This window comes from Heliconius melpomene, chromosome 1 (genome assembly GCF_056956725.1).
Source record: "Heliconius melpomene rosina isolate 202511_hmr_F chromosome 1, ASM5695672v1, whole genome shotgun sequence".
NCBI lineage: Eukaryota > Metazoa > Arthropoda > Insecta > Lepidoptera > Nymphalidae > Heliconius > Heliconius melpomene.
The window spans coordinates 9569107-9592608 of record NC_140389.1 but is presented as its reverse complement, the minus strand read 5'-3'; the positions used below and the strand labels follow the sequence as shown (position 1 = coordinate 9592608).

The 23502-nt window shown below is 32.9% G+C and overlaps 1 protein-coding gene across 4 annotated transcripts; it reads right to left on the bottom strand.

The window, feature by feature from the left end:
• Positions 1-19034: 19034 nt before the first annotated feature.
• On the bottom strand, positions 19035-22903 carry LOC146541300 (uncharacterized). Of its 4 annotated transcripts, none has more exons than XM_085185249.1 (2): positions 22698-22903; positions 19035-20701 (listed from the first exon to the last, which is right to left on the bottom strand). In XM_085185249.1, exon 2 carries the CDS (start codon positions 20697-20699, stop codon positions 20202-20204), a length of 498 nt encoding a protein of 165 aa, XP_085041375.1. In that variant the 5' UTR covers positions 20700-20701; positions 22698-22903; the 3' UTR covers positions 19035-20201. The 4 variants fall into 4 exon arrangements, with proteins under 4 accessions (XP_085041375.1, XP_085041365.1, XP_085041356.1 ...); XM_085185239.1 differs by having other exon boundaries at positions 19035-20705; positions 22698-22900; XM_085185230.1 differs by lacking the exon at positions 22698-22903 and adding an exon at positions 21844-22653 and having other exon boundaries at positions 19035-20705.
• Positions 22904-23502: the final 599 nt, after the last annotated feature.

The following is a 23502-nucleotide window of genomic DNA, read 5'->3' as shown; positions in this document are numbered from 1 at the left end:
ATATAATTAATTTAAAAAATTGAGGCCGTCGTGGCGCAGCGGCACAAGTGTGTGACTGTGTCGCGACGGTTGTGGGTTCGATCCCCACTCGACGAAGTGAAATATTTATTTACGTTTATATTTCCATTTTTTCGCTCTGGTATCGAGGCAAAGCGCGATGTTGAGTTCTGCCCCTCAACACGCAATGCTTCCAGAATTCGGTAGAAAGTGGGGAACGGAGTGACTTAACACTAGGATCCCTCTGCCTACCCTGCTGCGTGCGGGATACAGCGTGAAGCTGATTTATTTTAATTTAAAAAATCTAGACAAACTCTGTAAATAACCTTATGCAAGTACAGTATAGTCTACTCTGAGAGTGACTGGCCATTTTTCATTACTATCACAAAAATAGTAAAATAAATATGGCGGTACAATAAGAAAAAGAAGGTTAATGTGCTACAACTATTTAAGTATTTTAGAATATTGTGTAGTAAAGGTGTATTACCCTTAAAAGACAGACTTATATAGACTAAGGTAAACTATGTTCTGTTGTGTATACAGAAAGACACCACAGTACAAGTGTTTTTTGTCAATTGACAGTACATATGTGCTTAGAATTTTCGTGTACCTTTTAATAAGTTATTTTATAAATAATTTTAAGACTTCTTGATAATTTTTATGTCATTATATCTAATCTTCTCTTATCCAATTTTTTTAAAATAAATATGAAGACCGCTATCTTGTAACTTTGTTATTATAAAAATCTATCTATATAGTGAATATTGATAATAATGACTGAATAATTAAATAATATTTTAAATAAAAGACATTTGAGGTGACCAATGTGTTTTATTTCATTATCTTAATTTAAAAAAAAAAATCTACGAGGGGCTCGTATTACTTAAACGAAAGGTTGAAAGATCAGAATAACATTAGAATAAGCTACTTAATTTAAACACACAGTACATTAAATGACTATTTAATATAGTATTTGGTTTTTGTAATTTATTTTTAGATACAGTTTTAAAAATGTATTTTTATTTTTTTATTAAAAATCGAAAACGCTATCGGTCGTGATATGGTGTTAAGTTTATTTTGTTCGTGAACCTATAAAAACCAAACAAACTAGCTATAGGTTGAATAAATATTCTCATTATATTTCTCATTTAGTCTAATAGAAATCTCATTTTTAGTTTGAATTGTAAGATTATGTAATTAAAACTTTACGCTGTATCCCCCCTACACAGACAGACCTAAAACTCTCCGTTTCCATTCAGACACTTCCGTTTCCCGCTTTCCGCCAAATTCTCTAGGCATTGGGTTGAGTGGCAGAACAGTCGACACCGCGGTTAGCCTCGTTTCCAGAGCGGGAAATGAAAATATTAAATATTTCATTTCCCTGAGTGGGAATCGAACCCATAATCGTTACGTTTTCAGTCGCACGCTTGTGCCCGTCCGTTACGACAGCCTCATATTTTTATTCTTCAAATGTAGTGAACCTAACTACTAATACGTATTTTACGAAAAATAGACGTAACTTTTATCTTGACTTCTCCTCCTCCAAATATTTTACCGAAAGTTGAAATCTCTGCCAAAACACAATTTTAAGCTAAATCACTCTATTTCCTAAAGTCTTAACGTAATCTTTACTGGCATTATATACTTAATTACAGTATACTAGTAGCTGTGTTCGTGTTAGTGTCGTGCGGTCATGGAGATTTACGGGATTTGAACGGATCATTTCACATCTCGAAATTTAAGAAAACTTTTTAATCTATTTTAATAAATAAGGGATGCTTTAAATGTTTCCTAATTATCATATAATTAGACCTGTAAATATATTTAATTACAATATCTGCATTGTTGAATTTATTTTATTCACTATAATATGCAACTCTATGATAATTATCTAAACCTACAAATATCCTTTTTTAACAGCTTACATTTATATAATAGACTAGCGGACGCGCGCAGCTTCGCTTGCGTATTTAGGGGTGAATTCCAAAAAACCACGGAACATGTGTTCAATGAAATATTTTTAAGAGTCTAAATTTCAAATTTAAAAAAAATCGGTGGCGATTTAATGATTTTTCCATACAAACTTTCAATCACTTATTTGCACCCTGAGGAGGTGAATTCTAAAAAACCATGAAACACATGTTCAAATTAATATTTTTAAGAGTCTGAATTTAATTTTTTATAATAATCGGTGGCGTTTTAAAGATTTTTCTATACAAACTTTCAATCCCTTATTTGTACCCTTAGGGGGAGAACTCTAGAAAACGATGAAACATGTGTTCAATTAAATACTTTTAAAAATCTAAATTTCAAATTTTATAAAAATCGGTGCCGATTTCAAATTTTTTCCATACAAACTTTCAACCCCTATTTCGCCCCTTTAGGGTTAAAATTTTTCAAAATCCCTTCTTAGTGGATGTCCAGATTACAAAAGTAAACATCTGTCCAAATTTCCCGTTTCTACGCACAGCGGTTACGGCTGTGCGTGCGTCTTACCTCAGTGAGGACAAGTCCTTTTATATATATAGATATCTGCTATTTTTTCCAAAGAGATCAGTGAAATAAAAATAGTTTAGTTAACAACAATCTTCCGAGTTGAAATTGAACTTACAACTGTAGCGTATGCTCAAACATTTTATAACTGCATCGTAATGGCATCCTTTTCTTTCATATTAAAAATATAGAATTATAATTTAAAAATTACGTCCTCTCGTAAAACTTTAATTAAGGAATGAAGCTAGGAAGAATGTAAAAAAAATAAGAGATCCATATACGCTGGAGCGCTTCGGTGTCCATTAATTACAGTTTAAAAAAGTATTTTGAGCACCTCTCTGCATGTTGGCTCTAGGGGGCTCACGTTAACATGATGCCACGGTCCTATAATACTTAGTGAGGAATTATGATTATGTGCTCGCTGTCCCTGTGTTGATCTGTATTGGACAGGGTGAGTACAGTTTTTTTATTACATTTTAATTTCTACATATATCCAAAGAATACTTAATTTTTGGAAGAATTTCTTTGCAATCCGTTCTGTTCTACTCTTTTCTAGGGTTCCGTATTTGATATGGTAAAACGGAACCCCTATAGGATCACTTTATTGTCCGTCTGTCAAGGCCATTTATCTTGAGACCGCGTGGAGGTGTGCATAAAGCAAAAAGATCTACGTCCCTTGAAACGTACACACAGAAAAATTAAGCTTTTAAGTCAATGTAATTAAAAGATCGTGAGCATTTATGTATTTTTTATCAAACTGCTGAATTCCTATGAAATTCGCCGTGTAATCAAAACCTATAGAGTACTTTCCGTTGATCTACCGTTATGAATTTCGTTCAGAGTGAAAACTTACTAAATAAATAATGGAAAATATCGAAAAAGTGACGAATTGTGGGTATTTCCCAGAAAAAAATCATTACAAAACTTACATTTATTGAAAAATATAAGCAAAATGAGTGCCTGCAAACTTAAATTTGTCAACTTGATTCGCCACGTTATCATCAGATATTAAAACAACTTATTACAAAAAAACTTACTAAATTCATACAAAGCGATTGCCTATGTATGCACACATGCAAATTTAACGTTGTCATTTTTTATAAGTTGTACTTTCCGTTGATAAAATTCGTACGGAACCTTCGATGGGCGAATCTGGCTCGCACTTGACTGGTTTTTTGATGATGAGAATCAGTGGAATCAGTGGTCTTTTGAACTACATATCAGATATAATAAGAGAATCACTTAGTAACAGCACAAAATTAAAATATGTAAATTACAATATACCTGAGGATAACGAAAAGTGTTGTTTATTACATATTCATTGACAAGAAAAATGAAATAAACATTTCAAATACTAGAAATTGTTTAGTATTTTTATTAAGACAGTACTAAAATTGGCGTCTATCCAAAACATTGGCCAAAGTATATTGAAATGATTGTAGTTATCTACGCCATTTTAAATAACTTAGTTGGTTTACCAGAATATGTTTAAATCATTAAAAACTAAAATAATTATAAAATATTTTATTTTAATTAAATTATAGATTAAGACATTGAACGTTTTTATTTTTTTTTATTTCTGACGCTCATATATTTCTCGTTGGTCCGTTCAAAAGCATAAATTATGGATTCCCTGGTTAGAGAACGCCACGTAGCAGGGTGTCGCTCCCGCCCTCATCCCTCGACCCCCAGTCGATGAGAAATGTTTCGAGGACTTTTATACCCTTATGCCCCTTTTTGTGAGTGATAAGGAAATTGTGTTAATCGGACCCAGTTATTTTAATTCTTGACAAATGAGATTAATGTTATTGTACTGTGTCTTTGTATATTGTCGCATTTAATACCTAGATATTTTTGAATCTAGACTAGACTATATATAGATATGTTAGTTATATGTATTTGATTATTGTATTTCAATATGAATGTTTACTACGAAGTCCATACCTATTTGTATGAATTTGGAACACTGAACGTAAATACATAATTTGGTAATCATAATAAAGACTTTTTTGGAGAGTTCCAAAAGTGCGAATTATAAGAATTTCATGGCACGGCGGTATAAAAAAATTTAGTATTTTTTTAAAAAATTGTAGTACATTTTTATATAAAATTTTTTACTGTAATATTACAGCAAAATTTTTGATGTTAGCATTTTAATTATTTTATGTAAAACTACTTTTATTTTTACACCATTTGTATTTCGTTAGAAAACTCCCACGGCGACCGACAGTTTGTTTCTCTTTGTAAAAATATGCGTAACTGGTAACAATTGATGGGGGAAGCGAGGATAAAGTAGTTCATATCTCGAACCCTTTGCTCCCCTACGCTCCTTTTATCCCTGCTCAAAAATCGCTTCGAGAGTCCTACCCTACTGGTCCCGTTTTCTTCCAAATTATGCTATAAGGGCGAGCGGTGTGTGCTTACGCTTTCTAAAAGAATATATTATAAGCTTATAATATTTTTAACGAAATCACGATAATGTCCACAGTTCTTATTAATCTAACATTCTAGTAAACTTAGAATGTAATTAATAGTTTTGGTTAACATGTAACATTTTATAGAAAATTACTACAATTTATGAGTTGGTTACATTATTGCAGCTGATGATGTGGCTATTTCTATTAAAATTGCGTTTAATAATTTAAAAATTGCTATGGTACTCGTATATATTATAGAAGGTATCGATATAGATTGATCTTGTAGAGGCTTATATTTATCTTTTATTTTATTTGTGCTGAAATTCTTGTTATAATAAAAGAAATGATGTGTGGATGTATAATCCATTGATTATAATATTAACTATATTTTTTGTTTAATCGAGCTTGCTTGGCTAAAGTATTAATCGTATATAACTCAGAACTCCGAATTTAAGTGTAGCCGAAAGTCAAAGCTCCCTTAACCTCTAAAATCAGCAAACACGGGCGCTGAGTCGTGCTAGTGTCGGTTAAAGCTCACCCGGCTGCTGTCTGTATCCGAATCGATAAAATTCGGGTCCGCGCCCCCGTGCGTTGCCATGGCGACGCGCCCGCCCGCCCCCGGCCGCCCCGCCACCCCGCCCGCCCTCTGCATCTCCGGGAACACCGAACACCGATGTTGACTTAGACGGATAGGGTAAGAGGCTTATTAATGGTTTTATGTTACTTTGCTTTTGCTCATAAAACGTTTTCTTTTAAAAAGCGTTTTATCTCATTATAAGACTCTTTTTATAAATATATTCTATAAAAATATATAAAATGTTCAACATTTATCTATTCAATTCAATATATACGTACATTTCGTGTAACCGCGCTGGCTGTTATAAATGTGGCTGTAACGTCGGTATATATGGTGCCATCGCCATCTTGCCAGACCGCGTGACGCCATTTCAAATGGGGTAGTGGGTACGCTTTCTGTGTTACGTCTACAGAATTATTTACAATCGCCAGTTTGTATTTTTCTGGGGAGAACTTTTGCGAGAGAATGAGAAAGTAGCTTATGATCATTCATAATATAGTTCAGGTTTTGCTATGTTAATATCAGCATGTTAAAATCTTACCTTTTTTATTTCATTTATTATGAAAACAATAACATTTGTATTGTACTTGTTCTTAAAATAAGACTAAATTTATTGTAGAACATTTTAAAATTATTTTATTTTTTGCGCTCCCTCAGTTTGTTTTAACGGTAGAGCACGATCAGACTACTAAGTTGGTTTAGGGTGCGTTAATAGGGGCTACTCTACCATTTCTCTTTTATGTTTGGAATGTTATATTTATGAATCTGACATAAAGACTTATAAAATACACATACTTACTAATAATATGATTTGGTGAACATTGGCGTAGATGCTTCGTAGCTGTATGTTGTCTAAATTTGCAAGTCCAGCCACCAGTATCCGTACTACGAGATAATTCCTTATTATTATTCCCTTGGCGCAGTTTTAGCTCTTTTGTCTTTCACGGCAGGCAATAAAGAGGCAGACGCCTGGAAATGTGCTGCATTTATACAGGTTCCGAGCGCTTCTAACACAAAGATTGTGTTTTATTTTCTGCGCTCGACGCTCTTTTGCCGAGCCCTCTTATTGCTTTGCGACTAACAAGGTTTTTAATTATTTTCTTTTAACGTCACTTTCAGGAACACACGAATGTTTTCTTTTTTTTTTTTAGAAGAATACCTAAGGACTTTATTATGGAAATGGTTCTTGTTATATTATTTTTTGGTAGCGTAACTGTTATTTTTTTAAAAATAACATTAAGCTACGTAAAATATAATTATAAATTTGTATTTGTTTCTAATTGAAATATATAAAGTAATTAATACTTTAGATAAATTATATAATCATAATTTTGATTATATTTGTACGTGGATACTTTTTTATACAATCCAATAACAAAAAGCATGAATCTGAACAATTAAAATTAGTTTTCTAACAATTTAAATTACTATAGTGAGCTTTGTAGGTAGATATTTATTAATAACGATTCTACTATATGAATGCAGTAATTAGAATATCTATTTATTGTTCTAACTAGAATAGTTATCGTTCCAAATTACATTTAAATAAAAGGTAAAAGCGAATTCTACGTTGGAATTGTAAAGCTGTAATTAGAGAAAGGATTTGTAACATTTTTTGCCGTGTGTTAATTTTTTATTACCATTTTAAACTTCGAATTTATTAATTTATCGTGATAGGAGAAAAAATAATTAATTAATTAAGTATTACTTTTGTTCTTGAAATAATTAAGTTTAATAATCTGAGATGTGTAAATTAATATTCAGTGGGTTTCTAATCTGTAAGTTTACTATAGTACTATTTAGATTATAAAAGTTTACATTGAGACCAGAATCAATAATATGTTTATATATAGGCATATACATCTGTATATTGTGCATATACATATGTAATTATTTTATATATAACTTATATTAAATCAGCTCTACGCTGTTTTCTATCCGCAGCAGGGCAGGCAGAGGGAACCTAGTGTCAAAACATTCCGTTTCCCACTCCCACCTCACAACTTCCCACCTCAAGAGCTCTAGTTCTGAGAGCTAGATTAAATAATAAATAAATACTCATCCAAATAATTGATAAGTACTTTTTTAAGCGGTATTCAGTATTAACGAAGCAGTTTCCACAGGGGTGGTTAAGCGAAACGAGAGTCGTGAATCTTATTAATGATTTATTGGACCCTTCGCCCCCGCACGCTTACGTACGGCTCATGATGGACGGCTCTCTGCTGGGATTATATAGATTATATTCGGTACACCCCTATTGCACTCTCTTATTATATATACATACTTTGGATCTATGAGTGTTTTTTAGAGAAGATTGTTATTTATGCGATTTTATTGGATATTTAGTTATTAATGACAAATATAAATTATGATTTTTTTTAACGCAGGGGGAACCTAGTGTTTAGACACTCGGTTCTCCACGTTCCGCTGAATTTTAAAAGGAATTATAATTGATATATATAACGTATTATAATTTATATATTTCAATGTTTTTTAGCCTTTATCAATCGAAAATCGAACTTTATAGGTATATGTTATGTGTTAATTATTTTTATGAAAATATTATTTATTTATAATTATGACTATAAAATTACGTATGCAGAATTATCTCATCTACCGAAGGAAAAGATTTCTCACAGCAGGGGTTGTTTCTCCGAAGAGATCGTTGACTGGTGAAAGAATGTCAAGAGGAGTGACCCCGAATAAGGAAGGCAGGGGACATATATTTATAACGTACGTTTCATAATAAGAAAATAACCTAGAAAATATCTATAGATAAAGTACCGACATATAATTAACTTATGTAGAATAACTTAAATATATCAGCAGATATAGTTTATTTTGCTTAAGATAAAGGATCTTGTACTCTGATGGTCTTAACGAGATTTTTTTCAATCATTCTTTTCATTATTTTGCTGGTATTTTTCGCTACACGCTATATGTATATTATAAAATATATGTATATGGGTTCGATCCCCACTCGAGGAACTGAAATATTTATTTACATTTATATTTTCAATCTTCGCTCTAGTGACTAGGTAAAGCGCGGCGTTGAGTTCTGCCACTTAACACGTAATGCCTCCAGAATTCGGTAGAAAGTGGGGAACAGAGTGTCTTAACACTAGGTTCCCTCTGCCTACCCTGCTGTGTGCGGGATACAGCGTGAAGCTGATAAAAAAAGAAATAATATAATATATATAATATTATCTAGAATATAGATAAACCAGTTAATGGTTAGAAATGTCTTTGTCAAACCGACTAACCAGGCAGAAGATTCAAAGCAATTTCACTCCACAAAGGATTTACCACACTGCTGTGGTACACTCATGTGTTTGGGCGCTCTGAAGCAGACATTGTATGTCAAATTGAAATGAACATTTAAATAGTTGAATTTAATTGTATTCCTAACAATTAAAATTAATTATACTAACACCTACATTCCAACAATTATCTCACAGAACTTTATCTACGGTTATTTTATGGTTTTAAATATATAAAGGTGATAAGGCAGGAATTTTAGAAAAATAGATTGCAAATCCAAAACCAATAGTAGCAACATATGAATCTCTTTCTGCAAATGTTTCTAAGTAATAAGTAATTGTTCAAAATATTAAGAAATTTACAAGATAACGGTTTATCATAAATGAAAGATTTCGAAATACCTGTAAGTTGTAAGTTCATGGGTTCAGGCTAATTTGAAAAATACTGTACGGATTTTTTACTGGTTTTTGCAAAGAAAGAAAACTATCTAGAAAATTATATTTAGGTAATATTTATTTATCGTTTGAGGTGCAGTCACAACAGAGTTCAACAGACATGTAAAATAAAAAAAAATAAAAAATTTTAAAAAATCCTTTGGCGTCTGGACACGTTACTCATATGTTTAATTTCCAAGACAAGTGTCACTGTATTTTAGATTAATGAATAATAAAATATATTTAGGTATATCCATATATAACCAAAAAAAAACAGTCGAATTGATAACCTTCTTTTTTTATAGGAGTCGGTTAAAAAGTGAAAAAAAACTACTACGTATGCGCTACATACTGTAATATAAGATTATAACTTTTTTCGTAGATTTAAAAGCGAAAAAATAATACATTAAGACAAGTTACGTACACAAGGTATGACATAGATCTCAATACATATGTGTGTAAATAAATATCGGCAAATAGTGATGTTTACTGTAGAGAACTAGAACGAGCTCCTAATTTGCAATGTTGCATATTGATCGCAATCATGTGCAAATGTAGTACATGAGTACATAAGCGTTGTATATAATAATCCGGGGAGTATGTAAAGTTAGTAGATATTATAGCTAGAATATGTCAGCCAGGGCTCGCAGCCCGGATGTAACTATTGGCAACGTCTGCCCGCGCCCGCGCCCGCTCCCGCTGCTGCTGCCGCTCCGTCCTCACCCTTCGCGCTGCGACCCATTTTAGCGAATAAACTCACCAGAGATACGGCCCGAAATTGCATGGTAAATGCTGAAGTAACGATTGTATCCTGTTGTCAATTGCATCACCTCTCGCCACCTGATTCCCGGCGCGGAGGGAGTTTGCCGCCAGCTTGCTTTGTGCCCATTTAATAAGTACATTCAGCCATGTTGGCGAGTGCACACGACAGCGCTGATGTGTAGTAATTACTTTCGGAGTAGACGATTGTTCGATGCCCATTGTGTTGCTGTAAACGCCTCCAGCTAAATCGGACAGCGGCGAATTGATTCGGCATATGACAAAGGAATAATCGTTACAGGGGTTGATTGAGTTCGTGTTTTTGAATTCTGGTTATAAATAAGTACATTTTGTATATTATTTATTAAATAAACCACTGTAATAATTTAGAATCTAGGCGGTAAGGAATATTATAAAAGCTAGGTTATCTTTCGATTTGCTGTATAATCGTTTTATAAGCACTTGTAAAAATATTGGGTATATCACTAACATATAAAATGGGGGACAACCTGATTTCCATTTCCATTAATTATTTTAAATTTACAAAAAATCCCTTAATTCCTCATATTCCTCATTATAGATATATTTTGTATATACTATCTTATAAATAAAGATTTAACAACTAGGACTAATTAGTTAAAAGCAAAGTAAAATATACAAATAAATACTATTTCAGAGATCAGACATCAAGATGGCACCTGTAGGTCCACTACATAGATACAAATTTTCGTCTAAAATAGCCCACCGAATGAACGTAGTAGCTAATTAGCTTTGTAAGGTTTTCGGTAGTTCGACAGACGTCAGGCATTGACAGCGAGGGGAGGTTTTTTAATTACGAGTTTTTGGACACGTCGACGCGGAGTCTGGCGTGTCCGTTTGAACACAATGTCATTTTATTTTGCCCAACGAATATATTTTATAACATTTTTATTTATATTCATAATTTTAATAAAATTTTTGAAATGTTGTATTAATGTACGTTATCTATTGTATGTTGGTTTATAATTACATTCAGTTTTATAAATAATTTGATTATTAAATATATTTCTATTAAAGTACCGATTAGTTAACAGGCACTCGTGTGTACACACTATCATATTTGTATTATATTATATGCAGCTAATTTATTGGAATTAAATTTGCAATTTTAATGTTTTCTTCTATTTTCAACCACTGCGCTTAGTTCTTTGTTCTCCAGGATAGAAATTTCAGTCAGCTCACTAGTACTCCTTAGGTATCAATTTGCCGCTCCAACGAGAACACAAACATATCCGACACAATTGCTGGGAAAATTGTTTTTCCTCTCCCGTATAACTATGTGCAGAAATAGTGTACCGTCTATTGAATTACCTAGGTATTGGTAGAATTAGCAATGTCTATTGCTTTCTATACGAAGTTAGAAGTAGGTAATGCATTTGAAAAAAAAACGTAAATTACATTTAAGTGTCAGTTAAAATAATTAATATTTAGATAGAAATAAAAAAAAATACAATAGGTTTATTATATAATAAAATTTAATGTCTACGTCCATATAGGCGTTCATAATCGAAATCATTTCAACAATATTTTAAAAGAAATAAAATATAAAGAAGCGGCAAGCGGAAAGCGGCATGCTTCTTTGTGTAACGTTGAATAGAATGCAGGACGATTCGAGAAGGGCGGACGGTAACGTTATTACATTTTCCGGAAATTCTATTCGAGAAATATGCAAGACATTCAACTCTTGCAAGAGATCGTGTTCTCGCAAAGAAATTGCTATTTATGCGTTGTTAGAGTAGTTGATAGTGATACATTTTATATATTCTACATTCATATTAAATTTCTAAATAAAATTTGTCATTTTCTTTATAATTTGATAAAAGGATATAATTTAATAAAAATATCGCGTTCTTATAAATTTAATATTTAGCAGATATTATTTTCACGTTTCATGCATATTTCAATGTATTTCGACACCTGTAATCATAGACATATACAGGACAATAAAATTTCTTACGTATTACGTAAAAAATATAAATATATCATTTTTTGTAAATACTTTACTAAAAAATATTTATATAATTAATAAAATAAATATTTTTTTCCGTAGAGATGAAATTATTTTATCGAATGTTAGCGTAGAACGGATTTCCGTATAATATATGAAAGCTGTGGCGCAAGACGTGCCCTGCAGCAGATTTCTCGGATGAGTAAGATATGTTCGCCTTCTCATAATATTTTCCTAATTATGTTTACAAGGCTCGTCTCCGTCTCGTTGGAGTTATGCCATCACTGAGTTTTATTAAATTTCACCGTCTCTTTATTAAAAATATGCAGTACAAGTTCATTCTTAAGAAACTAAATGCTTACATAATATAATAGTATATTATTTTTTCTCGCGAACAGATCACGTTTCGAGATATGTAACCACATCACAATCTAGCGTCGAATGTGGCGTGAGGTGAGGTGAATCGAATTGAATCATCTCGTTAGTGATTATATCAAAACGGTCTCACCTAGAACGAGCTCGAACAAAAAGCTCGTTTCCAGAGCGAGGGCCGGCTGTGCTGCCATCTCGCGCGTTGCTAGGATACGCGGCGATCAATACAGCCTCCGCCGGGCCGCCTAATTACCAGTCCCCGCGCCGCGCACAGCCTCCCCCGCGCCCCGCCGCCGCCCGCCTCGCCCGCCCTCACCGCCGCACTCGCCCGCCGCCCCCGCCCGCCCTCGCCCGACCGCACCGCTTCTGTCCGATTTAAATATCGGATGATAGAATTCACGTTCAAATGTTTTCACCATTTTACATGAATATTTATTTTCGCGAGCCTTTGTTCTTTAGGACAATGCTGATTCTCGTTCTTTTTACTGAGCGCTGCTTTGTTTTCGAAATATAATAATAAAACATATTTTTTTCGTACCTTTGTCAATTGTCAATTTGAGACAAAATTATTGTAATTAATATTACACAAGTCTTCTATAAAATTTTGTAAATTCTTAAAAGTATTCCTGATTATGGGTTGGTCTATTTGTTATAGAAATAAAAACAGAATAAAAAAATTTTTTCTTCGTGGAGGTTATCTCGTTAATGTAAAAATCTATTATTGTGAACTTTTTATATAAGTATAATGAGTTAAATATTTATAGCGGGCTGTATGGAGGCGGAATATAAACTCCTTTGTTCTCAAAATATATAATATCTATTATATTTGATAGTTCTCAGCAGTTGTGTAATTCAATTTTAACTTAATATTACTAACTCTAACTTACATATTTCATTTGCATATTGTAATAAATTATATTAAGCTAAATAATACATTTTAAATTTGTGCTTAACAAGCTCATTGAAGCTTCAAAAAAATATATATTTGCATAACGTAACTTCGATACCAAACTAAGAAAGACACTTGAGGAATGAAAATGTATTGTGTTGAAGTGTGTCTGATTTTCTGGTCGTGGCGCAGATGCACAGAGGTACAGGCAGGGCAATTAATTTTCAAAAAGCAAAAAGTCAAAAATCCGGCGGAATTTGGAGAATGGAATGTCTTAACAATAGATTCCCTATGCCTACCTAACTAGATAAATATAGTTACATACTTACCTTAAAGCAACACAACTCTATAACATAGCCCTGTTTTCTTTTTATATATTTTTATATATATAAGTTTACAACACTAGTGTCATATTTTACGTTTAATAATGTTGCTCACTAGTTGTTACCTGAAAGTTAAGTATGCTTTGAGGGTAACGTAATACCCACCCACATACATACGCAGGTACATATAGGAGGAGAAATGTTACACATTCTTTTCCACAACAAAAGGGAATCCCATTCCACCTTCCTGCTGAGTTTCAAATAGGGTTCGAAAGTTTTCTTTGCGTGAAAATACACTTACCTATATACTCGTATGTGTGAAAAATGTTAAAGAATCCTTTTAGAGTGCTTGGTAGACATTTTTTTTCTGCATACAAAACAAAAGGTTAATAAACTTCTAAATTTACAAGGTATACCATATAATAAATAATTTTCAAAATTATACTTTCACATTTCATAATATTATTTTAAGGTATTTATTGTAATTAACTTATTACATATTCATACTTGAAGTTTGGTTATCATATTTATTATGTCACGGTACGCTTAATATCTAGGCCATTTTTATGCTGTATAAAATATTATCGTATATAACAGTTCCTCCTGTTCTGAAGTTTTATCTTGAAGCAGTCCTAGGATGTGGGTATAATTCCACACCGGTGCCCCTTGACATTTCTAAAGTCTGTTTATCTGACGCCGGGCTCACCTACAGCGTATATTAAAATTTTAATTTCAAAAGAGAATAGTAATGGTAGCGCGTACTCGATTGTATTTACTCTTGTTCCAGTTATTCAGATTATAAAAAAACATTCAAATTATACAAAAAACTATATTCATAACTTTTTAATTCTACAAATATTTACTATTTGTATTGAAATTGTAATAGTACAATAGGGGATCCACTTTTCTTTTTTATTGTTTGTTTTTATTGCTATGAAAATAGAACTTATGTAGTATTAAAAAATGTGAAAATTTCTATTTATCAATCAGCATTCTAAACATAGAATGTAACATAGAATGAACGAATAATTACGATTTTCGATTGACGTGCTTTTAAAACTGGTTGTATTTTTTATTTTTATGTTAAAAAAGAAGAGTAGAATGTGTGATTTCAGTACTTTTTTAGAAGTAAATAATTTTTATTCATTTCTATATTGTATTTTGTTTTTATAATTATGATACCTTCGTGGCGCATGGGCACAAGGGTGTGACTGTAACGCGATGGTTATGGGTTAGATCCCCACTCGGGGGAATGATTTATTATTTATTATTATTCTCATTTCTTCGCTCCGGCACCAAGGCGAGAGCCCGGCGTTGAGTTCCGCCACTCATCGCTCAAAGTTCCGCCCCGCCTCTTACCACTCAAAAATTCGGCGGGAAGTGAACGAAGTGTCTTCACACTAGGTTTTCTCTGTCTACGCTTATATATAAGGAATACAGCGTGAAGCGTATTATGATGCCTACTACATTTGTTATTATGTTAGGTATACAAAGGTGCTCAATTATATAAAGTTTCACAGAATAGAAAATAATTTAAGCACAAGGTTCAATCAAGAAGTCCTAAGTAAGGTAGCGCGAAGACCTTGCAAGAAACTCGAACTCTTTTGAAAAGTGCATCGGTGCGGAAGCGCGCTCGTACAGACTTTGAGTCTTTGCAAGAGCAAGCATCGATGTAATTGGATTGCCTCGGGATTCTTAACTAAACAGTGAATGAAGTTGCTTTTTGATGCATCTAAGACCTTTCAGAGACTAAAATAAGAAATATATGGATGAAAAAAAAAATGAACAAACCTTTATAAAGCTTTGACATCGAGAACTGATGAGATTTACTTAACTATGTTTGTTTTACTACTCTCCGTGTAACTTTAATAATAATAATTAAGTAGGATGGTTAGAATAAGTAGTATTAAGAACGTAAAAGCTTTGAAAAGGCTAGAAGGTCGAGATAATTTTGCACGTAAATGGAAATGCATTTGAGTTCCCAGACTAGGCAGGAATTGGAAAGCTTTGTTAGAGACTAGATTTAGTAATATTTTTTGGCAAAAACACCTATCTGTATAGAGTTGGGTGGTGTTATTAATTTTTCTTGTACCATGAACACGCGTCAACAAGTATTCATATTTTACACAAATGGTACTTATATAATTAAGTGTACATGGATACATATAAAGTCTCAAATAGACCATGTCAGATTAAATAATATGAATTTCATTAGTACTTTCTAAAAAATATAATGTATAGAATATAGATAGAGTAAAATCTTTTAACCATTTGAATAATTCTTTTATTTAATATAATTTTGTTTTAAAAATATATATATTTAAGTTCAATTGAAATTCCTTTTCCTTAAACAAAACAATAAGCAGGTTAAATAGCTTAAAACAGAATCAAAATGTTCCTTTTCATAGTCGGAGTCAGAGAAACTGTAGCTACGCACAGAGTTGATAATGAGTGTAACTACCACTTTCTTTGAGTCCACTAGGAGGCAAATTGCACTCAGCGCGCAGCTCCGATGTCGCTAACAGCCACTCGAGGACGCTTTAACGGCGACACTGCTTTGACAAATATGTACCTACATACGTACTATGTTGACGACGTTGTGATATACTTGATGTAATATTTCACTAGCATATAATTCTTTTTCTCTTTTCTCCTCCTTATATTATGTAACGTAAAATATTATTTAATGTGAGTATAAAATATATATTTTAAATTGAAAATTTTAGGTTATATTGAAATTATACTTTTCTCGTTCTGGTAACGAAAAAATTGATTTCCACTTTTAAACAAGCATTACCTCGAATTGATGGAGAGTGAAAAACGTAGAGTCTGAACATTTGGTCGTCTCTGTTAGGTATATACGAGATAGAGTATGGAGCTCTTTGAATTATTTGGTCCAAATTCAGTTGTTTTCTACGAGATGTTACCAATTCGTTCTCTCTACAATTAGTCTTCATATTGAACATTTTATATGTGACTATAGAAATAACTACAAAATTTAATTTATCGACAACATCTACTTTCGAATTATTACCATAAAAGTTTTTTTAACATTTCATAAATACTGTAATAAGCGTATAAGTAAGAGGGAAAGGGTGTTCCACTTAAGTACTTATTGTCTTGATTTATGCAGACATAAGCGCCTGTCGCTAAACACAAGTTACCTCGTGAGAGGATTAGCTAGTAAAGGCATTAGCAATTGTCATTAGGCGCGCGTTGCTCTAAACGGCATCCCAACTACGAGACAAACATCTTGTGTTTTACATTTTCATGCTGGCTTGGGATTAATGTAGCTCTTTAGTAATAACAATATTAGAATAAAATTATTGTAGTATTATGGTTTTCAAAATAAAAGTACTTATATTTATTTTGTTGTTATAAGTAATGAAAGTTTAAAATGTATTTTCAGTTGTGTACATATTTATTTATTATAGAAATAGTTCAATAATATATTCTTTTGTATAATGTGACTTTTCGTTGGCTGTGGTGAACAGAGTAAAGGTTATTTTATATAGATATCAATCTAAGAGAAAGAAAAAGAGCAAATTTAAATTTATTTTCATACATAATTTCAATAAGGACCTACGAACCTTCTTTAGTGGTTGAATTTCAGAAAATGTATTCTAATCCGAAAAGGATATATTTAAAATATATCCATATATTATGAAGATAGCTGAAACTTATTTATCACTCTTGGACTTTTCTATAGATACATGATACATATAAAATCATATTATAATTATCTTACACTTATTTTTAAGTAATTATTAGCATTTATTACTAAATTTGTAGATGCTTTTAGTAGGTGTAAGGTAATATTATCGCAATTATCTAATATTTATACAACTATCGTAATAACCATTATTTAAAAACTGGACAAGTCGGAGTCGGAACGCCCATCGAGGGTTCCGTACCAATTTTGGGATACCAAGTTAACGAGACTACAACTTATAAAGGTTAAATTTGCGGGCGTATGCCAATTTTATAACGGTCCACCGACGGATGTACCCTTTAGATTTTGGTTACAAAATGTAGTAAAAACGATTTATTAATGCTCCTTCCTATCTTTGGATTGTTTTGATTTAGAAATAATATTTTTTCCGTGCTTCGAGGGACTGTAGACTTAATTTATTTAATATTAATTTCTGCAAAAAATCTTAAATGGTCAGAAAAAATTGTCAATATAGAGACTTTTTAGACATCTGTGACAATTAAAATTAGCGTTGTTTAGTTATATCCTATCCTATATCTTATAAAACAAAGTCGCTTTTCGTGTCTGTCTGAACTTTCTAACTCTTCTTCTTCTAAACCACCCAACGGATTTTTATGCGGTTTTCACCATTAGGTCGAGTATTTCTCAGGGAAGGTTTATATATAGTTTATTATTTGTACATTCTTATGTAAATTAACATAAATACGATAAATGTGTCTAAAGTCCTACCCATTGAGACACTTTCGCGCATGCGCTGCTTTAATGAAAAGTACTACATGAAAATAATGTACTGGAGTATTGTTCCTCTTAATAAGATCTACAAAAAAGTCCGCGAGAGCATATTTTTATCTTTTAAGAATAACGTGTAGTGATTATATTTCTGTCTAAAAATTGTAATTTCAATATATTTTTTATTGTGAAGGATATTTTTCCATAATGGTATTAATCCTTATCCTTTAAAATATTTTATTAATTTTCTACGTTAAACGAAGATAAAATTTGCTTTTTACACTATTTCGAAATTGAGAATAGTTTTACAGAAAAACGCATTTAATTGTTGACACATCACGCCGTTGACTCATCAGCTGTGCCGACTCAAGTTTTACTTATCCGTTACTCTCAGCATATAAATAAGTATATTAGTTACGTTGGCCATTTAATGTAGATCAAAACTGTCTTTTACTGTTTTTTCATTTTAATAAGTACTTTAGAAGTTGTGACAATATCAAAACATCCTTGCTGCGAAACGCGCCCCGCGACGTTTTACTTATACAAGCGCGTCATGAGCAGTCATCGGTGGTTCAGTGGTAGAATGCTCGCCTGCCACGCGGGCGGCCCGGGTTCGATTCCCGGCCAATGCATTCTATTTAATTTTCCTCACAGGCAGCCACGTAGTGCTTGCTTTTCATCAGGGACAGAATACCCTCTTCAGCATTAACCACAAGCTCGAAAAAAAAAACCCGCCTGCCTTTATAGCAACGAAGATTTAGATGCGTTTGCACGTATTGGATAATTCGAGTTGAATGTATTATTTAATGTCATTTAACTATCTAAAAATAGTAATTTAAATATATTTTAATAAGTACTTGAAAAGATTAGTAGCACAGATTTACTGCAATTGGAAAATCCTTATTGAAACTACGAAAATGCGGGTTGCATTAGGGTTTAACTAATTTTCACATTATCTTAAGTGCTTTGCAAACATACATATGAATAATCCAGTAATAAAAGCGGGCGAAGCCGCAATAGGGTCGCTAGTAAATTTATATAAATATTTATAGTTAAGTATTGTTAGGGTAAAATAAAATAAATATACAAAATGAAATTTTAAGTTTTATTACCATTAAACTTATTAAGTACTTAAATTAACAAATTAAATATAAATCTCAAATAAAAACGTAGTTTGGCATTCGAAGTTTTGTAATTTTTTTTTAATGAAACATACATATCGTTCTCAGATGACTTAATAACCAATTTTATTATATAAATATACATTTTTATCTTTACAACTAGTTTTAAGAGATCAAAACTTAATCAGGTAACAACTTTGCAGGTAAGTTGAAAGGTACAACGTTATTTTCATTTAAATTAGAAAAATATCTTTTACATTCTTTTAGAATTTTAAATATAAATATTAAAATGATTTATAATTTTTTCCTCTACTATCACCAATCACCATTATCACAATTCTTAATGATATTACAAAGTATTCTTTAAAAAGGGAACTAATTTAGTGATGTTCTATTTACCCAAAGGTTAATAAATATTATTATAAAAGTTTTATTGCACATGTGCTCATTTATCTAAAAAAGTGTGAATGTATTATATGAAGTACATACTTACTTTTAGTAGGTAATATGTAAATCAATCAAATCATTATTTTAATATCTGGTCATTATATTACGAGATATTTAGAAACAGAAGTTAATAATTCATTGTAACGCTTTTGTATGACTTAAAGTAATATTTTTTACACATTGCACACATTTTCATTGTTTTCTTTGTTGATATGTTCCCTAAATGACACCTTCCCCCTTATCACAGCCCTTTAACCGATTACCATTAAATAACAGAATATAAACTATAAACAAGTGATAACTATAGAATGCTACATTTGATAAGTACACAAATTTTCGTATATCGTATATATAATATATTATTAAGTATTTAAAACAAATGGAATATGAGTGACAAAATTTATGAGCTATAAAATAGTCCTAGAGCTAGGCTCTTATTAAATTTTAATAATAAAATTACCTATTTGCAGAGCATTAAGTCTTACAAAAAATTATCTACATTTATGTGTGTTTAATAAATTCCGTTGTTAAGTTACTATTCAGTTAGCCCGTTGCATCACAAATGCAAACAACTTTACCGTTCCATACAATATCCACCATATTATACAAATTTTGAGGCTCCGTCAGGTGGGCTTCATCGCATACGACCTTCAATATTACTAAGGAGTCGATTAAAATTATAATCATGACGATTGACACATGAAGTGATAAAACTGATCGAAATTAACGGGCTCCAGTTCATATTCTTTTTCCGACCTGTGGAGCAATTCGGGGTTACGTTTCAAAAAATTCCTCACCCAATCTTCACCAGCCATTCGAGTATTGACGTCGAATGGATGATTCAGGTTATTATCCTCTGCGTATTGGAAAGCAAGTTCTCTTATATCTCTTCTCGAAACTCCCATAAAATATTTTTCCATGCTTTTAATATAACCTACCAAGTCTTTCTCTTGGCTTTCTGTGAATACACGTCTATAGTGTCCCATCAAAGGCTTTGGTTCGTCTGGTTGCTGATATCGCACCTTGCTTGCACGTCTTTGGAGAGTTGACCGTGGTATGTGAAAAGTTCTAGCAGCGAGCTTGTAGCCCATTTTGCCAGATACCACGGCGGCCACGGCCCTCGCCATTTCTTCTTCGCTCCAAGATTGGCGACCACTCATTCTTTCGTATTTTCGTACCATGACTATCTGAAAATACATAAGTAAGATATATTCATTTAAAAACAACTCGTAAACGCCCAAGTACGACAACTTGGTGTATTTCGGAAATATTGCGCAAGTAACTGTCACATATTGGGGCCATGATCACTGGTTTAATATTGATTGGTTTTCTGTTTAAATTGCATAAAATATATCTATGCATGTGTATCTTTTATGGTAGATCGAAGAAAGGGTAAAAAAAAATACATATTGTAACTGTGAACACAACTGATTGTGGATTCGATCCCCACACGAGGAAATTAAATATTTATTTAAATTTATATTTTCATTTCTTCGCTCTGAAGTCGAGGCAAAGTTCCGCCACTCAACACACAATGCCTCTTGAATTCGGCAGAAACTGGGGAACGTAGTGTCCTAACACTAGATTCTCTCTGCCTACCGCTGTGTGCGGGTTACAGCGTGAAACTGATTTCTATAAAAATATATAAAATAAGTATATGTTAATATCATGATTATTTATTCAATTATTTCAGCTAGAGTTATTAGCTAAACACTAGGCTTTATAACATAATTAACAGAAACAAAATGTAGACCCTACATCAACGATGCTCGATGAAGGGTACCTAACCGTGGCCTATCTACCGGTTTTGTAAAACCAATGCGACCAATGTCGATTCGAGGTAACGTAAAGTAGTAAGTAGTGAGGCTATATTCAATGTAACTAATAATAAAATAATATTTATCTATATGTAAATGTTGCTCATCATTATTCAGCGTACGCAAATTGTATTAGTAAACATTTTTTTTAGTTATTTCAATTTAATTATTGTTTTAAATTTTTAATATATTTAGCTAATATATATAGCTTAAAACATGTGGTTATTACATTATGAAAAAAAAGTATTCCATATGTTGCATAGAGCCAATTAAATACTTTTGTTTATTATTGTACTATTAGTGTTTAATTTTTTAAATAAAAAAAACATAAAAGTTTTAAATAAAACAATAATACTACGTGATACGCTGTGAATAACTATTGTTGTAATGTAAATAGATTATACCAGTTGACGTAGTCTCGGTCAGCTGTCAACACTAAACATTCGATTGTGGGTGCTCTAGTACACACGTAATAAAGGCTATATTTGCGTAAACAACAGTGACTAACCGTGTTGGCGACCGCACACCGCATCGCTCGCAACAGCTGATAGCGAACACAGTTTGTGATAAAATGTAGCGTGTTTTTCCAGTGGCGATATCTTGGGAAACGCGCTGGAGGCCCCTTACGTTGCTCACTCAACACTGCAAGAATGCTTCTTCGACGTGTTGCCCACGACCAACGAGCCACATTAGCGGCGATAATGACTGGTGTCGTTTGCACGTCATTTGTGTTTTACTGTGGCGCCCGTTAAACGGGAAATACCACTCGATAGTTGTTGACCGTCCTTGAGTGACCGCGTCTTATTTTTTATCTGTCGAAAGAACTACGTCGACGGTCAGCTGTTTGTATTTGTTATATTATATACATCTACGAACTTATCCCTACAACTGAGCATAATAAAGACATTTTGAAACGCGTCTAAATCGCTTTAACAATAATACATCGCTGTGTATAGTTTACATTACTTTGTTAACTTTCTCAGTAAAAGAGCAATGTAACGCGTACGAAGTAGTAGATCGAGATAAAGATAGATGTTAAGACGTCACTGTAGCGGCACGAGCACGCCGTGAGCCGAGGTTACTGTGACGCGTGACTTGCAAGGTCCCCGCTGCATTGCACGATGCGCCAAGGTTGCCACGCTCTTCACTACCGACACGAGAAATCTAGGTCTCGCAAAACAATAAGTGGTAAATTTAATGTTGAATGTTAAAGAAGTAAGAGCATTGTGAGCACCGCAGCCGTCTGATGGTGGCCAGAAGTGAAAACAGCTTAGGACGTTACCTCAGTGCATCAAGTCGAAAGTGGTCGTCGGTTGAGTAAATATAGTAGGAATAGCGAGCAGCGGGGGTGTCTGTACTCACGGGTGGTGGTCCGTGGGTGGCGGCGGCAGGAGCGGGCGGCGGAGCGGGCGCGGGCAGCAGGCGGCGTGCGGCCAGACTGACGGCGCGCGCGACACTGGCGCGGGGCCCGTCTTGCCCCGCCGCGGCCCTGGCGCGCTGACGTCACCTGGCCCAGGGCCCGGCTGCACGACTATTTTTGTCCACGACTAATTATCGCCTTCCTTTGTCCAATCATATGTTTTGTACTGAAAAGGAAATCAGGTTTTATACCTACATGCGTCTGTAGGATAAAAGACAGCGCAAGTCTAACTACATTAGCAAGTACTTACTACCTTTGGGCATATTTTACATAATTAATAAAAAGTTAGCTAATACGTATCATTTGCTGATTGATATCTTGACTCTTTAGAGTCAATACTTTTCACTGTACTTGCACACCTACTCTACGCAAAAGGCTTATGTGCGTTATGCATTGCGACATGTGGAGCATTTCATCGGGTTATATAAATAAGATTACAGTGCACGATATATTAAAATACAAATCATTTTCAATTTCATTCATTATAATTATTATAATTAAATAATATTTTTTTATGTAGGTACAGTCACTAAAACAACACTATTACACCAATTCAAATTAACGGTAGGCTTTAAAGCAAACAAGAATAAGTATCAATAATGATTAGTAATTACAATGTAGTATTATTAGGCTAAAATACACGAATATGTGACAAATAGACTAAAATATCTTAACATTTTTTGTGAATTACACTTATATTTCAACTGTATAAATAAAAATTACAGAAATATTTAAAATAAAAAATAT

Bases quoted from the DNA above. Each gene is read 5' to 3' on its own strand.
- LOC146541300 (XM_085185230.1), bottom strand. From the start codon at position 21,867: ATGCGGTGTGCGGTCGCCAACACG. The intron at 20,706-21,843 runs GTTAGTCACTGT...ATGTATTTTCAG, and splicing joins GGTGTGCGGTCGCCAACACG to ATAGTCATGGTACGAAAATA.